The sequence below is a fragment of the Miscanthus floridulus genome, chromosome 6, assembly GCF_019320115.1.
Source record: "Miscanthus floridulus cultivar M001 chromosome 6, ASM1932011v1, whole genome shotgun sequence".
NCBI classification, from domain to species: domain Eukaryota; kingdom Viridiplantae; phylum Streptophyta; class Magnoliopsida; order Poales; family Poaceae; genus Miscanthus; species Miscanthus floridulus.
The window spans coordinates 139,142,405-139,159,218 of NC_089585.1; the positions used below are offsets into that span (position 1 = coordinate 139,142,405).

Genomic DNA, 16,814 nt, shown 5'->3' on the forward strand with positions numbered 1-16,814 from the left:
AACTTCAAAACCGAGCAAAACACCTCCCTTAACTGTTAAAATCGTTTTATCCTACCTCCTTGGCCCTGTTATAAGCAGTTTTGAAGACGGTTTTGTCTTTTTCTTTTTTATTTATTTCGGCTGAAATCATAGAAAAATCATAAAATGGAAAATCTAATTTTTTAGACTCCACATGAGTAGATCTACACATGAACATATAATATGGTATGCTTTAGTATAAAGTTTTTATTGTGGCTTTAGATATATGATTTTCTGTAATTAATTGGAATAATTCATAGCTGTAGTTTCTATGGTCCAATTGTGATAAAATTTTTATGATGGACTAATTATTGTATGATTGAACTATAGTAAAAATTTCATACTCATTGGATCATGTTAAATATAAATAAATCTATAACTAAGCTATACATGATCCAATGAGTATGAAATTTTTATTATAGTTTAAGTATACAATAATTAGCCCACCATAAAGTTTTCATCACAATTGGACCATAGAAACTACAACTATGAATTATTCTATTTAATTACAGAAAAGTATAGATCTAAAGCTACAATAAAAACTTTGTGCTAAAGTATACTATATTATATATTTACTGTGTAGATCTACTCAGATGGAGTCCAACAAAATTAAATTTTCCATTTTATGATTTTTCTGTGATTTACTATAATTTTTCAAATATTTAGCAGAAATAAATAAAAAAGAAGACAAAATCAACTTCAAACCCGCTTATAAACGGGCCAAGAGGTAAGATGAACGGTTTTAAAAGTTGAGAGAGAGAGAGGTGTTTTACTCGGTTTTAGAGTTCAGGGAGAAAAAAAAAAAAGAACTTTTGCAAAAGTTGAATGAGTTAACGTGGACTTTTTCCAAAAACATATGGAGGCCCAAAAGTCCACGACCCTGCTAAACAAGCTAAGACAGGAAGATGGGCTTGCTTTCGTTGGCCCAACAGCCCACGTCTAAATGGAGCCGAAAGGAACCCAACCTAAAGCAATCATCCGGCACAGCCGAACCGGCCCCGATGTCGCTGGTCGCCTACGACGCCTCCTCCGACGAGGAAGACGCCGGCGAGCCTCCCGCCGCAGAGGCGCCACAGCCTGCCCCTATCGTTCCGCAGCCAAGGCCTCCGTCTCCTTCGACGGCGGTGGGCGCAGCTCATCGGCCTACGCCGCCGCCGCCGGCAGCCAGCCAGTAAGCTTCTCCCCTCGCTGTCTTCTCTCTCTAGGGTTTCGCTTGTAGAGATGGGTGTTGCTTGGTAGGTGACCAGCTGAAGGGGCTGCCTGATTGAGTGTGCTGTACTGAAAGCTGAAGCTACTGGCTATCGAATCGCTGTACTAGCAAACCCTGCATCAATACGATTGTTTCGCCTTCCCATATACTTAGCTCACAGTAGCACGACATCTCTGGTAACGAAGGTTCAATTCGGAATGATTATTGGCATGCATGCGTTTTGCAATGTGCTCCTTTAGGGATGCGATTTATTTCTACACTTCTATACATATCTGTTCATCAGGATGTGCTTGCCCTTTCCCTTTATAATAGCACAGCTTCATCCCTTCTCTTTAGAAACCACGGAACAGGCAAGACACCTCTACATCTACCTTTTCCCCCCTTTATAAACATATCAATATATTCAGTTCACAAGCTTAGCAGCAGCACTCAAGGGAACCAAATTTAATCCAACTAAACACTGTATCTAAAATGATAAGGTTGGTCCAGGGACATCCCATTGACCACAATGGTATTCCCTATTTTGAAATGTTTGGAATGCTTAATGGTGGCTTATGAATGCAACCGACCTCTTGTAGAGTACATTTTAGTTTATGGCCAAAGTAACTATATGTGAACAAGTCAGTCACGTATAAATTCTGGAATGATAATGCATTTGTTCACTACTGCTACTGCGTTGGGTTCTTCACAGTCCTTCCTCTTAATGCTCACCATGTACCACAATTAGATGATGATTATGTTCTACTTTAGCATGCCAGTATAAATCAATCTGGAATTTTTTTACTTATATAAGACCCAATCGATTTGGTGGCGGTTTCTGGGTCGTGCTAGATTTCTCTTACCATGGTTTATACAGGCTGCTTGTCGTCAGAACGAGGCACTAAGACTGTTCTGCTCCCTTTGCATGGGCCTCATAGTTTCTCTAAACTCGAACAAGTAAGAAAGAGCATATTTGCCTTGTCCCTGATATTCTTCCTCTCTTTTGGGAAAGGAAATAAAGGGTTCTCCTAATAGGATAAGTTGGATTATTGAATGCCCTGTGATGCTTTGGTTTATTGGGCAAAAATGTTGCAATTGATATTGGTTATTTAAAGCAGACACTTCCCTTCTGCATTTAATCTCCTTATTGTATTGGGTACGAATGTAATTCACTGCTCCTTCTTTATTTTGGTTACTGGCATTGTTTTTGTTTCTTCTGATTTTTTTTCAGTTTTAGCTGCATGCTGAAGTGTTATTCTGGATGTATACTTGACTACTTGTCAGTTTCCTAAATGCACAGCACATTATTACCAGTACCCCCACCATTACTTTATAGGTCTGATATGGTATTGTTTAGTTCTGAACTAATTGTTTTGGTCGTTTTGGTCCAGGAGTGTAGCGTCCAGGAGTGTAGCACCGATTAATTCGAGTAACATCTCTCTGCCCACACCATCATTAGACCTACCAGATGTTGCAGACCTTTTTGCTCCCCCTGCAGACAATGCATCAAGGAAGAGAGAATCAAACGGGTCTGCTCTTCATGACTCACGCAGTAAAATTCCAAGGATGCAATCACAACCCCGAGGCATAAGAAATGCTGCAGGGAACACTCTAATTCCACCACAGCTTCGTGGAAGGTTAGTTTTTTTCTTCTTCTCTTCATGTCTCTTTCGGTGTCATGTGGGATCCCCTTATTATATGTATTCCCTCGCCCCCTCAGCTAACCAATCAAATGCTGTTTGTGGGCTCACTCCCAGAATGTATTTGCCAACTGTTCACATTATGTATTTTGTATCCCTGAGTAATGTCTATCTTTGGTTACTGCTTCACAGGAGCAATGTTGTTACTGAAGACATGAGCAAACTCTTTGTGGCAAAACAAAAAGAGTAGCATCTTAACACTTTCTGAACAAGAACCTATTTGGACTTTATAGACACATCCACTGGCTCCCATAGTTCCCTGGATGTGGCGGCATGATCCAACGATGTTGCTGACTCCTAAAGAACTGAAGGAAGGATGTTAATGGTACCGCAACCTGGAACCCACAGTGGGTCGTCGTCTGATATCAAAATGTTCTCTTAGAATATTTATTTGGTGCTCACTTGCGTTTCCATGTTCAACGATGCTACATGCCTGATGTTGGATGCATGTAAACTCTGTAACTCCGTTATGTTATGGCAGCTAGACTCTGCTGTTCTGTTAGGAGTTACTAGGACTAGATGTAAAACTCCATTTATCTTTTATTCGGTGACAATATGTATTCCGCCACTGGTTTAACTACGTGCAGGCAGCATTTACGCTACTATATTTTAATACTCAAGGAATGCTGTGAACTACGTAATTGTCTCTTAAGATTCTGCTAGCGAATGAGATTGTTTCTTTTAACAAAGTTTTCACATAAGCTAATTCTACGCCTGTTGTAAATTGTAACCTACCACAATCATCCTTCTCCTGCACCATTGCAGTTGGACCAAGATTATCATGTCCGGGACAGGTAAATTTGGTCAAAGACTTTGACCAAATTTATTTATTTCCGCTCGGCGCTTCCCCGCAAAAAAAAAAAAAAAAAATGTTCGCACTCTCAGCCACCAAATTTGCTTCTTTCCTCCAGAAGGAAGCGCGGTTTTGGCTTCCCGAGTACGCTTCTCCCGCGGTGTTTTGCTTCGGAAGGAACCGGCGCTCCCTCTTTCAGCGCACTCATCATCTCTCCTCCGCTGCCCCCCACTCCCCCCATCCGCCGTTGGCCGTCGCATTTGCACCCCACCGAACCCCAAATCGATCTTGCTCGCTTCGATCAATGGTGAACTAGCGCCGAAGCGAAGACGCGAGACTCTGCGAGATTTCTGGACTTATTCCCCGCAAACGGAGGTATAATCCCTCCGTTTCCCCCAATATTTTCGCGGTTTTTTTTTTTTTTTGCTTGTTCGTGAATTTGGACGATCAAGTTCTCCGCACCGCTGAATCGTTCGTTTCTCGCCGCGGACGAGGGGGATTTTGCTCGAACCTCTGATCGCCGATTGTTCTACGCGGCCTCCATTAACATCGCCTGCGGAGTGCGGGGGCTTCTCTCCTATCCCCTATTGTACTCCTAAACCTCAAGCCAAACCCCTTCCATGTTTACACGGTGGGGATTTTGGCAATTGCTTCGTGATGAGCGCAATGAGCGTGAGATTGTCAAGCCGACGCGTCTTTGAAACTAGTAGTTGTGATTATATTTCAACAAATATATCATAGCTTGCTAATCACAGCTGGTGCTTCAATCTTCAGGCATAAGATTGGCTGCCTTAATAATTGTCATTGACACTCTTTGCGTTATTACTGAATCCTAGGAAGATAAGGTGTCATGTTCTTCAATGCCATTTCCAATTTACCACTAGATGCTATTTTGTAGTCTAATCTCTTTGGTTGGCTGTCTAATCTTGGTTTCTGGCAACAACTGACTGCTGTATTGCCATTCCATGGTCTACTAGTCTAGGCAATGCCTTTAATATGGATGCACATAATTTCTGTGAACACAGTCTGCCCTCAATCTCAACATTTACCCCTTGCTACTGGCTACCACATTTAGTTTTCCATCCTGCGCGACTTATCTTGAAACTCTGCTTGCAGTTGGTTGTGTTGCCGTAAATCAGCATACCCCAGGACACTAGGACAGAGCAACATGTGTCATTTATCTTTCTTGTAATCGTACATTTTTTTTTCTCTGTGGACATGCGTTTCTGTATATCTGCATTTGAATACTTTAGCTGTTTCCAAATGTTCCTTTCACATTTGCAGTTTTGGTGTTTATATATGCATCATCCGACCATTTGAATTTGGAAAAGATTTCAGCATTAGTATCAAGTTTTGGTTTTTCTTATCAATTCAATAATCGCACCATGATTCGTCTGATGTTGGTAACACCATTCACAGTTTCAATTTTATAGGTCTGCTTGCCTACATCTGCCAGCAACCACAGCTTGGGTACAATGAGCACCGCAAGAGTTCAGGGAAGATTAGATTACCTTAATTCACAGGAGCCTGGTGATGAATCACAGTCTACTGCTATTGATATTGTGGAAAGGCTGCTGGTAGAAGATGACATAGGAACTTCTCAGAAAATGAGTGCTGAGCCAATGAGTGGAACAAAGTCAGCTTCTATATTAGGCACAAAAGTAGCCCAGTGCCTGGCCAAAAGGGGTGATTGCGGTAGCCCACTCCAAAAGACAGATATTTTTGACTGGGCTGATGCTTCCAGTAATGATGAATGCACAGCCATTATGATTTCCAGGAAAAAACAAAGGATCCATGCTAATACTCAAGCGAAGAATTTGACCTCCCAGAGATATGGTGGCAGTGGATCAACTACCATTATTGGTTCCATACTAGAATGTAATGGTGGTGACTCAGGCTTGAGTTCTTTTAAGAAGCCAGAGCCTCTTGGTTCTACTGATGATTTATATGATGCATATGATATTGGGCCATGTACTCAGATGGCAGCTGAAGCCATGGAAGCATTGTCCAATGCATCAACTGTCAATCATGTAGTCAGGGAGAATGCACATCCTGAAAGCTCAGTTCTTAGAACAAACTTGGGAAAAGAAAGCAAAGCCAATAAGATATGTTCTGAACCGCCAATTCAAAAGCGAATTGGTGGAAGTTCAAGGTCTGTGAAAAAGAATCCCAGCAAGTCAAAAGACAAGAAAGGTCCAAAACAGATGGCAGGGAAAGCAAAAGGAAGCATGGGCAGTATCACTATAGCGGGAGATACAAATCGTGAGGTGTTAGAAGGAATCAAGGGATCTGGTCCAAGTGATTCAAATATTGTCGGCTCTGATGCTGTAATCCACCCTAAAAGGAAGAGGACCTACACGTTTATCTCAAGAAGCTCGAAAGTTCAATTCAATAAAGCTGGGAACTCAACTACACTTAGTTCCAAAAGTACAGGAGTAGCTGACTCATCAACAACAAATCAAGTTAGCCTATCTGGCCCTGATTTAAATCAGCTTGCCAGATTATTAGAAAAACAATCCACATCTGCACAAGAAGATCATAACCCTAGTTTGATAAACAGAGTACCACTGAGGGAGCTAAATAGCAAACGCTCCCAATTTAGGACACAAATATCAAAGAAGCCACTGAAGAGAGGACTTGTGAAATCATCAGGTTCCAGAGAACTTGCCAGTCTGTTAAGAAATGAAGCATCTCCAGTTTTGCAGACAAGCAGGCAAAGAAGAAACATGTCCAAAGTCCATGTTCTGTTGAGCCAAAGCATGGATAAGGAAACCATCAAAATGCAAACAAAGGTAGTGGTCCAATACATTAGTTATACATATTAAAAACAGTATTTAATGGTCTGTTGATGAATCCCATCTTTTTTTGGATGTTGGCAGATATTGATATACTTTGGACTACCAGTGGCGACAACTATTTCAGAAGCTACACACTTTGTTGCTGAAAAGTTTGCCCGTACAAGGAACATGCTTGAAGCAATAGCTATGGGAATACCTGTAGTCACGCCATCATGGCTTGAATGCTGTAGTGAAGCAAGGTGCTTCATTGATGAGAAGAAATACATTATGAGAGATATGAAGAAGGAAAAGGAGCTAGGCTTTAGCATGCATGTCTCACTTAGCAGAGCCTGCAAAAAACCATTGCTTCAGGTTTTCCTCTAATTTCTTATGTGAAGAGTCCAATTGAAATGGGGAAAGCGAATAGTAACAGAGGGCAGTTTTATTCTTTTTTATGTCAAGAGAAAACTCAACATTTACAGTACGCTTACAGCATTCCTTTTGTAATATTATCATAATGTTTCCTGAGGTTTCGAAAATCTGTTTCAGGGTAGAAGAGTATTAATCACACCAAACACCAAGCCTAGCAAGGAGCTTCTGAAAAGTTTAGTAGTTGCAGCTCATGGTCAGGTATGCAATCTGTAATCTACATATCCGTATCAGTCTACCATCACACTGTCCTTGGTAGTATGAACCATGTAGCCATAGGGCATATAAATAGAAAATATCCTATAATATGCTTTATGTTTTACTGCACTTCATATAATTTGTATGATCTCTATACCTGCTAGAATTCCATTCTTGGTTCCATAATTTTCATTGGCTAATTTGCTCTAGTGCTAAATAAATTTTGTCAGCCGCTGGGGAGAATCACAGTCTCTTCAATGAAGAACAAAAATTTTGAGGGGGCCTTTGTAATCTCTTGTGAACAAGATCACAGTGTCTGTATGCCATTAATTGAGAGTGGTACATGTTATGATTTTTTTCCTCCCAAAACCCTTTTTCTATTGCTTCCTCCATTTCTCGCAATTCATCAAAAAGTTCTGTACAATTGTTGCAGGTCTGGAAGTTTTTGACTCGGAGCTTCTTCTGAATGGTATTGTCACTCAGAGGCTAGAGTTCGCCAGGTACATGCTTGCTATCTTAACAAGCTAGAATCATGCTGTCTTGAACATTTTGATATTGATGAAATCTACCCTGCTTTCTAACTCTGAAAATGCCATCTTTTGTGTTTCAGGTATCGCCTCTTTCCATGAATAAACCATATAAGCGCGATCTGGATAGGTTCGGTTCTGGTACCATGCAAGGCAGACAAAGCACTTCTGTACATATGCATCCTATGGCCCCCGCAGTCTTGCCTGTATTTATCTTTCGAATCTCTGGCCCTTGCCACTACTATTTGCTTTCTATTGGCTCTTGGAACACAGGCCATGTGGGAGTTTTGGTATTCTTTTGTTGTATGGTTGTGACCATGTTAGCCTATGTTAAAACTAAGTGCCTACATGGATTGGATATATCATTCTGCCAATGAGCCTATTCATAGTGGTAGAACCAATACATTCGGTTGGTGTTTTCATGAGGGAGCAACGTGTAAGGATTTGGACCCAATGGTTGCAGGGCCTGTGTTTATTGTATGACAGAGTGAGCAGTATAATCAAGCACTAAAGAATTTATCTGTTCACCTACTCGAACCAGCTCCAATGGAAGATGCATTTGACAATTCTAGGTGTGTAACTGAGTTCCTACAGAACGCGATAATGTGTTGGCTTATATACAGCTAAGTGCAGTTCCTTTTTGAAGTGGCACTTATATAGAGCCTCGCCTCTTGTAGCATTTTCTTTATAATATTTTGTCCAGATGCAGTATGTAGCTGGTATTTTTTTTTTATCCATAACAACACATACTAATGGTAATGTGAGTTGTGAGGAAGAGAGCAATGGCATCAAGAACTCCTGTTTATTGCTGAAAGCGTGATGCAGTATGTTGGGACTAGGGGGATACCGGAAACAAGTAGTCTTGTTAAAACAGCAGATCAGGAGCCAGATTCTGGTTTGTAGTTCTTTGTATCGCTTCTTGTTTCTATGCTGTTGTTGTGGATGTCTGGCATTTCTGCCCATCATGTTAAAACTGGTGTGTCCCCCAACCAGCTCTTTATTTCAGAACCTATCATGCAGGAGTCTGAGAGGTATGACAAAAAATTGTAACATTCTACTCTAAAAAAGGGAAACTTGTCTACTCAAAGTTGTGGTAAAATCAACTAGGATGGTTTGGTTTTCATGAAGCAGCAGCATGTGAGGATTCAGTGTGTTTTAGAGCAGTGTTCATCTACTACTCTCACTGATTCACTGCGTCATCTCATTCTAGAGGATATCAGGAGCAGGAGCAGGAGCAGGAGCAGGAGCAGCAGTGCAGTGTTCTAGAGGATAGATACAAATAACAAGATATATAGCATCCCAGCGAATAGATGAGCATGAACCAAAGCCAATAAGAACTAACTTAACCCAGCGAGAACCATAGATAAGGTTAACCGACAAATCAAATAGTAGGGACTCTAATAAGTTCTCATCAGCGCAAGTTTTAACACGACTACAGAGCAGATAGCAAACGTGAATCAAGCACGTACACGTGCATACATAACAACAATAATAACGCCACAGCCCAAAGACAGCACAACCTTAGACGATGGAGGATCTGAGTTTGTTTATTTATTAGTCCAGCCGCAACCGGACAGCCGGACAGGCCACACACACGTCAGGGCTCAGGTTGGTGCAGGCTTGGGGCTTGACTCGCCTCCGGCCTGGGTCATGGCGCTGCCTCAGCCTCGTCAGTGGACAGGAACGAGTCCTCCTTGGCCCCGCCGGCGCCGGTCACCTTCACCGTCGTCTCCACCACCAATGGACTTGGATGAAGCACAATCATAGCTAAGGGATCTTGTAATGGGATCACCGTGTAGTTGGCGAATCCAGCCTCCAAGAATATCGTCTTCCACTGACGCTCATCCCTCTCGAAACCGTGGCCTCTCATCATGTAAAGATCAAATAAGAGTTGCGCCTCAGTTACCTGCTTGCTTGTCTCCCCCCTATGCCCAAGAACGGTGTTGATGATGAACACCTTTCCTCCCGTTGGTGGTATCGCTTCCTTGCAGCGTTTGAGTATCTTGATGCATGAGGCATCGTCCCAGGAGTGCAAGACGAGCTGAGATGAACACTTAACAGTATGTTACCAATGTGAAGACAGAGAGTATACATTCTGTATTGAAAAGTACAAGGGGCTACCTTGAGTAGAACAGCATCTGCTGGCGGAATTGACTCAAACATATCGCCTACCACGAACTTGACCGTCCCGCCGCACTCAGGTGCGCTGCTGATCACTTGCTGGAGGTCCATCACGGTGCACTGCATGTCCGGAAAGGCTGCAACGATAGCAGCCGTGGCTGCGCCGTGGCCGCCGCCGACATCCGTCAGAGTCTTCAGGCCCTTGAAATACCCACCGGCCTCTTTGATCACAACCTCCATGGTGAATCGGCTATCCGCCACACTAGCTCTGTTCATGGCATCGTTAAACGACGCGTCGCTCTGGGTGAGACTCCAAGTGGACGTACCATGAGCCGCCTCGAAAACAGTCTTGGTACTAATTGGATCTCTGAACCAACGCTCAAGGTCGAAGAAGGTTGACACAGTGGTGCTGGGGCGCGTGAACAGCAGCAGCATGTGGGACAAGTCGCACGTCGAATCGTTGTCGGCCTCCTGGACGAGGAGCCGCGACGTCGGAGTCAGCTTGTACACCGTCTGGCTTTCAGCTGACGCAGACTCCTCGTCGTCCTCCTCGAACAGCCCGAAGAAGGCAAGGAAGCGCAGGAGGCGGCTGAGGTATGGCGCCTTTGCCGGGACGAGGCCGATCTCCTTGATGAGGTCGGAGACGGTGGCCGCCCCGCCGCAGCGTTTGATAGCAGTGGGAATGCCCAACTCCACGGCGCACTTGATCGCCGCCGACTTGAAATGGGCGAGGCTAAGGCTGAACAGGTGACCGTACCCTCGCAGCATCTCGCTCTTCTGCTCTCCACTCGACATGGTGTCGCTGCATGCAAAAGGCAGGAACAAAGGAATTGGCATTAGAGACTATGTCAATTCAATTATATTCCTTTTTTTTGAAAAAAAAGAATTGACATTAGAGACTAAGTATGTATATAATCAATCATATATAAGCTGCAATTGAAGGACGGGCTTGGTGCAAGCGGTAGTGTCTTACTGTCTATGACCGGAAGGTCTCGGGTTCGAGTCGCGGTCTCCTCGCATTGCACAGACGAATATAAGGCTTGCCACTGACACCCTTCCTCAGACCCCGCACAGAGCGGGAGCTCTCTGCACTAGGTACACCTTTTTTATATATATATAAGCTGCAATTATATAAAACAACAAAGGAACAAAACAATTGTATACTAGCACACATAACAGTGTGTGACATACTGTTTTGGTGGTGACCTCCTGCCTCCTGGCAAGATGCATGAGCGCCAGCAGCAGCAGAAGCATCGCCGCGACAGCCTTCATGATCGATGCACGTACGTACCTTCTTCGGAGCTGTCGATCGACCTCTGCTCTGAAGAGTGAAGACGAAGGTGCGCAGATGTATCGAGAGATCGATGCTAGCTGCGTTGCGTTGGGTTGAGCCGGATATTGGCATCGATGATCATGTATACATACACGCGACGCGACGCAAGGAGGAGGACTGGAGGAGCCGAGATCGTACGTGTTGGCGTTGCCTGGGGGGAACGTGCATGTGCTGCGCATGAGAGATGTGTGAAGTGAACGCCGTGCCCAACTTGCCGCAAGCAGCAACATCTGCGTGAGCGGAACAGAAACTGACAGGGTTGCTGCAGCTGCTGGCAGGCCTCATCACTTGGCAGAAAACATGCACCTGCTGCTCTAGAAAGCTGCCCGCAGCTGCTCCACCCCCGCATGTGCATGTACGTGCCAGTGTCAACGGAGACAGCGATCAACTCGATCTGTTGCCTGTTTCGTGATAGCATCCCAATCCTCGTAGCAAGTGCTTACGTACGAAATACAAAGATCAAGAACGAATCCTACGCAACCTCGCAGTCCATCCGTCTAATAAGGCACGAAAAGCGTATGACCGAGTAGAAACAGAACCCTCGTTGTAAGTGCTTTCAACAAATCTCCAAAAATCAGCAGATGAATGAAGTACGCGCGTCGCAGAGCTACCAAAGATCACACATCGTTGTCAGCGGAACAACATCCAGCGCAGGCTCCAAAATAGGAACCTGCACAGGACGGTCAATGTTTCCGTTCAGTCAATCGCAAAAGACAGGTTACATCAGTGGTACCGTTCGCTTAAAAATGACTTGTTCGGCTTCTTTTTTTAGTCGGAACAGTATTTTTCTCTCACAACAATTCAGCCGGAACAGTGTTTTCAGCCAAGTTTCAGACCAGCGAACGGGCTACGTACGAGCTATCCCTACGAAGTTACACCTTCGACAACGTCGCCCCCCTCAAGAGTCACTGCTTCCTCGCCTCCGGAGTCACGGCCTTCGCCACGCCCACATCCATGGCCGCTTCGCCTAAACCCTTCAAAGGTACGGCCTCCTGGGTCACGTCGCCACAAGCAACTACTGCACCCGGGCCGCTTCAGAACTCCCAGCAACATTTTCCTTCCAATAAAAGTAGGCAAAGCCAAAACCTTTAGGCCAATAAGATACAATCAGCAAACAAAGCGGATAAAATAGTAACAGACTCACCTCAGCCCAACGAGCCTCGACCAGTGTAAGCGCATGATCCCGTCCAAACTGGGCCCAAAATTCAGACATATATTTTCAACTAACCAATCTCATCAACTTCGAAGGCTCGCCAAGCTCGCCCGGCGAAGAAAACTTGTAACTCTTTCTTCCAAACTCTTCCAGGTGGTTACAGCCCAGAGCCTCCTCCATAGACAGCAAGTTTCTAACTCCAGATAAAGCAGCAAAATCACCAACCTTCGAAACAAAATCCGAGAGTGTGGCAAACTTGTCTGACATCCAGGAAAATATGTCACTAGCCGAAGCCTCAGCAGGAATGCCTGTTAGGATCAAATGTGTACCTCTGTGTGTGACCGTAGATCCGGAGACGACCTCTTCCACTAGAGTTCCAATAGTCGCTCTGGGACAGTAGCGTCGTGACCTCGCGGACACCGGTGGCGAGGCAGCTCTGGCTCGGTGGCGAGGTACAGTGGTGGCGGCAGTGACGCTGCAGGGGCGACGGTGGAGGTTGGTGGGGCACATCCCGTCGCTGGCAGCATGTCTTTAGAATCGGTTTAGGGTTTTCTCTGTAGGTGGGTAGCGGCTCCGTTCAACCTTGTGACCTGAGCCTAGTTCCCTACTCCTCTATATATGTGTTGTGCGACAGGGACCCACCAACCAGTTAGGGTTGGGCTTCCCCGATCAGAGAGCAGAGGCAAGGGCCCAGGCCTATTGGTGGAGATCAACTAACATTCTCCCCCTTGATCTCACTCCATCTTTCAATTTCATATCATTTACTTTTGTTCATTCCATTACAGATTAGCGCATAGAGCATGTCTCATCGTCCTGGTCCATTGCCGATAGATTTAACAGCTACAACACACTACTCTGTTCTGAAATAGATACTTATCTTTGAACCTTCTTTTGTCCAGGAATTTTAGGCTTTCCCTTAAACCCATGCTAGCTACATGTTCTCTGAACACCATATTCTCTGAACATGTTGGGTGGTAAGTCTTTTGTAAGCGGATCCGCGAGCATCCTTTCTGTACTTATATGCTCAAGATTTATGACTTGATCCCGGACTTTATCTTTCACAACATAATACTCTATGTCAATGTGTTTGGCAGCACCACTTGACTTATGTTGTGAACATATTGTACTGCCAGATTATAATCGTAGTATAACTTAAATGGTCTATAGATGTCGTCAACCACCTTCAAACCGGATATGAACTTCTTTAGTTAGTTCACCTGCCCGTTGCCTCATAACACGCTACAAACTGTCATACATTGTGGACGATGTAGTGACAGTTTGCTTTGAGCTTTTCTATGAAATAGCTCCCCTTTACGAGATGATAGAAAATCCACGTCTGGATATGTATTCACTCTCGCATAACCAGAATCTGAATATTCCACTATGTGGAGTCAATCAGATCTTCTATACGTCATCATGAGGCCTTTTATTCCTTGCAAATAACGCAAGACTTTCTTTATCAATTTCAGTATTCTGTTCCAGAATTGCTCTAGAATCTGCCAAGTAAAAAATCCAGTAACAAATGCCAAGTCAGGGCACGTACATACTTGAGCATGTTGCAAGCTTCCGACAGCTGAAGCATATGGAACCACTTCCATTTGATTAAGCTCATATTGGTTCTTGGGGCATTGAAAATCCCCATATCTATCGTCCTTGACTATAGGAGCAGGTGAGGGACTATATTTATACATACTGAATTTCTTTAAGATCTTTTTTATGTATGCCTTTTGTGACAGTCCTAATACCCCTTTTCTTCTATCTCGGCGAATCTCGATCCCTAGAATGAACGAGCTTCACCAAAATCTTTCATATCAAGTTTTGAGAACAAAACTTCTTTGTCTCCTGTAGTAGACTGACATCACTATCAGCAAGTAAGATATCATCCACATACAGGACAAGGAAGATAAACTTCCCATTCTTAAACTTTATATAGACACAATTGTCCTCTACATTCTCTTTAAAACTCAAAATTCTTTATTGACTGATCAAACTTCAAGTACCACTGTCTTGAAGCTTACTTTAATCCATAAATGGATTTATTTAGGTGGCATCCCATTCGTTTTTTTTCTTCCATGACAAAACCTTTCGGTTGTGCCATGTAAACATTTTCCTCCAAGTCTTTGTTGAGAAATACCGTCTTTACATATATATGATGTAATTCTTAATCGTAATGTACCACTAATGCCATTATGATTCTGAAGGAAATTGTACATGAGACTGAAGAAAATGTCTCATTGTAATCAATCACTTCTCTTTGCACAAAGCCTTTTGCCACAAGTCGGGCTTTATATCTCTCTATATTCCCTTGAGAGTCAAGTTTTGTTCTGTAGACCCATTTATAGCCTACTGTTTTGGCTCCTTTAGGAATTATTTTCAAATCCTAAACTTTATTGGCATTCATCGATTTCATTTCATCTTCCATGGCCTCAAGCCACTTTGATGAATGATCACTTCTCATGGCTTCTTCAAATGAGGTGGGATCATCCTCCATTTGAAATTCCTTAGTGTTATACACTTTATAATCAACAGAAATAGCTGATTTTCTAACTCTTTGAGACCTTCTGAGGGCCTCCACATTTGGCACATCTACTGTTTGAGGCTGTTGTTGCTCCCCCTCATATGTGGCAATAAGTTCTATAGAATCCTGAAGAACAGGTTCCTCATCGTCATTCATTGTTGCCATAGGTGGGATAACAACATGTGCTGGCACCACAGTATCTAGCACTGTCGGTGCAGCTACAGCAGGTAGTGAGAAAAATGGCTCATGAATCATTGGAGTGGGCGCTTACACCCGCTTCACTTCAAGGTCAATTTCTCAAGCTACCATGCTCCCCCTCATCAATTCGTCCTCTAGGAAAACAGTGTGTTTTGTTTCCACAAACTTTGTATGTCTCTCTGGACAGTAGAAAACGAAAACATTTTGACTTTTCTGGTTAGCCAAACAAATGGCATCCCAATGTTTGGGTTAAATACTTTAGCCTCAGCAGTGCTCCTCCACACACACGCAAGTGTTTAGTGAGGGTACTCTTCCTATCCACAACTCATACGGTGTTTTGGGCACCGACTTACTTGGTACTCTATTGAGAATATGAATAGTGGTTTTAGCGCCTCCATCCACGGCTGCTCATCTGTAAGGTGGAGTAACTTATCATATTGCTCACCATATCCATCAGGGTATGATTGATTCTTTTAGCTACTCTATTCTACCGAGGTTCGCACGGTATAGAATACTGGGCTACTTTATCATTCTCCTGTAAGAACCTTACATAAGGTCCAGGAACTTTGGCCATATGGGATATGCCGACCGTAGTACTTCCCCACGGTCAGACCTGACTATCTTTATATTTAATATCTTAAATTTATCCAATGCTTCTGTTCTTTCTTTAATTGGATAAATATAGCCATAATAGGAGTAATCATCTGTGGATGTTATGAACGAATCATTACCATCCACACTCTTTACAGGAAACTGACCACAGATGTCTGTGTGAATAATCTATAAAATTTCTGCGCTTCGTTTGGCATCTTTCTTAATCTTCTTTACATACTTTCCTTTTATGCATTTCCTGCATTGTTTTTAATCTGAGAGCTCTAATGGAGGAAGAATATCATTCTTAACTTGTCTTTCTATTCTCCCCTCGAAATATGGCCTAAACGACAGTGCCATAATTTTAACAACGCATCGTGAGCTCTCTTATGCCACCATTTCCAGAGTAACACTCTGTTACCAGCTGCTTTATCAGCTAGGTAACATATGTCTTTGAAGAGCTAGTGAACTGACTCTTTATTCTATCGAGGTACTCGGTGACCGTGTCACACTCTGGGATTGAGCCCACAATTGCAAGGTCAATCGTGTTCTTTATCACAGCCAAACATTTCTTGTTGGCAGTGACACACTTTCTATGCTCAAGGGCATAAGACATCTTTTGGGATTCAAAATCTCTCTCTTTAGTTGTCTAATCGGCATCATTCTCTTTTGTCTTCCTCACCGGTGCCACAAACTCAGTGGAACACGGTTAGGCGACTATCCAGTCCACCTTAGACAAGATAAAAACCAGGTTAAAACTTTTCTTAACATAAAAATAACATCATTTTCATGCCTTGATTCCAACATTGGTCAAAATCAAAACATACAACTATTCTTATACACTAATTCTACATCACCGTTGGGTAGAAATAGAATTAATGCATAAATCATTAACTTTCACAATTGTTCTTACACACTAATTCTACATCACCGTTGGACAGAAATAGAATTAATGCATAAATCATTAACTTTTACAACTGTTCTCATACACTAATTCTACATCACCGTTGGACAGAAGTAGAATTAATGCACAAATCATTAAAATTATGATATTGTTATTAACAATGTTGGTCAGAAAATAACAACATCATAATCATGTCAAATCTCCTTTTCTCCAATTAAATACCACATTGGTTCAAAATAACTGGAGTATAAATAACTTTTCTTTGGCTGTGGAAAAACTCCTTTTTTTCTTGAATTTTACCCACATGGAAAATTGCTTTTTCTATTTCCTTTAATCCATTAATCAATTTCTAGGAAATAAACCTT

General features: G+C 42.9%; 3 protein-coding genes across 8 annotated transcripts; 2 read left to right on the forward strand and 1 right to left on the reverse strand.

Moving 5' to 3' along the window:
• The first annotated feature begins 996 nt into the window (after positions 1 to 996).
• LOC136459872 (uncharacterized) lies at positions 997 to 3,559 on the forward strand. 2 transcript variants are annotated; one of them, XM_066459716.1, is made up of 3 exons: positions 997 to 1,189; positions 2,599 to 2,844; positions 3,040 to 3,559. In XM_066459716.1, the coding sequence occupies exons 1-3, from the start codon at positions 1,020 to 1,022 to the stop codon at positions 3,095 to 3,097; spliced, it is 474 nt and encodes a 157-aa protein (XP_066315813.1). In that variant the 5' UTR covers positions 997 to 1,019; the 3' UTR covers positions 3,098 to 3,559. The 2 variants fall into 2 exon arrangements, with proteins under 2 accessions (XP_066315813.1, XP_066315814.1); XM_066459717.1 differs by having other exon boundaries at positions 2,614 to 2,844.
• A 388-nt stretch (positions 3,560 to 3,947) lies between these two features.
• On the forward strand, positions 3,948 to 8,317 carry LOC136459874 (uncharacterized). Of its 3 annotated transcripts, none has more exons than XM_066459718.1 (7): positions 3,948 to 4,075; positions 5,134 to 6,492; positions 6,580 to 6,849; positions 7,027 to 7,107; positions 7,335 to 7,443; positions 7,538 to 7,604; positions 7,715 to 8,317. In XM_066459718.1, the coding sequence occupies exons 2-7, from the start codon at positions 5,176 to 5,178 to the stop codon at positions 7,731 to 7,733; spliced, it is 1,863 nt and encodes a 620-aa protein (XP_066315815.1). In that variant the 5' UTR covers positions 3,948 to 4,075; positions 5,134 to 5,175; the 3' UTR covers positions 7,734 to 8,317. The 3 variants fall into 3 exon arrangements, with proteins under 3 accessions (XP_066315815.1, XP_066315816.1, XP_066315817.1); XM_066459719.1 differs by having other exon boundaries at positions 3,956 to 4,075; positions 5,120 to 6,492; XM_066459720.1 differs by lacking the exon at positions 3,948 to 4,075 and adding an exon at positions 4,870 to 4,888 and having other exon boundaries at positions 5,120 to 6,492.
• Positions 8,318 to 8,975: 658 nt separating this feature from the next.
• Positions 8,976 to 11,117, reverse strand: LOC136459875 (acetylserotonin O-methyltransferase 3-like). 3 transcript variants are annotated; one of them, XM_066459723.1, is made up of 4 exons: positions 10,944 to 11,117; positions 10,726 to 10,838; positions 9,753 to 10,554; positions 8,976 to 9,672 (listed from the first exon to the last, which is right to left on the reverse strand). In XM_066459723.1, the coding sequence occupies exons 2-4, from the start codon at positions 10,770 to 10,772 to the stop codon at positions 9,280 to 9,282; spliced, it is 1,242 nt and encodes a 413-aa protein (XP_066315820.1). In that variant the 5' UTR covers positions 10,773 to 10,838; positions 10,944 to 11,117; the 3' UTR covers positions 8,976 to 9,279. The 3 variants fall into 3 exon arrangements, with proteins under 3 accessions (XP_066315820.1, XP_066315821.1, XP_066315818.1); XM_066459724.1 differs by having other exon boundaries at positions 10,726 to 10,843; XM_066459721.1 differs by having other exon boundaries at positions 10,726 to 10,853.
• Between the last annotated feature and the right edge of the window lie 5,697 nt (positions 11,118 to 16,814).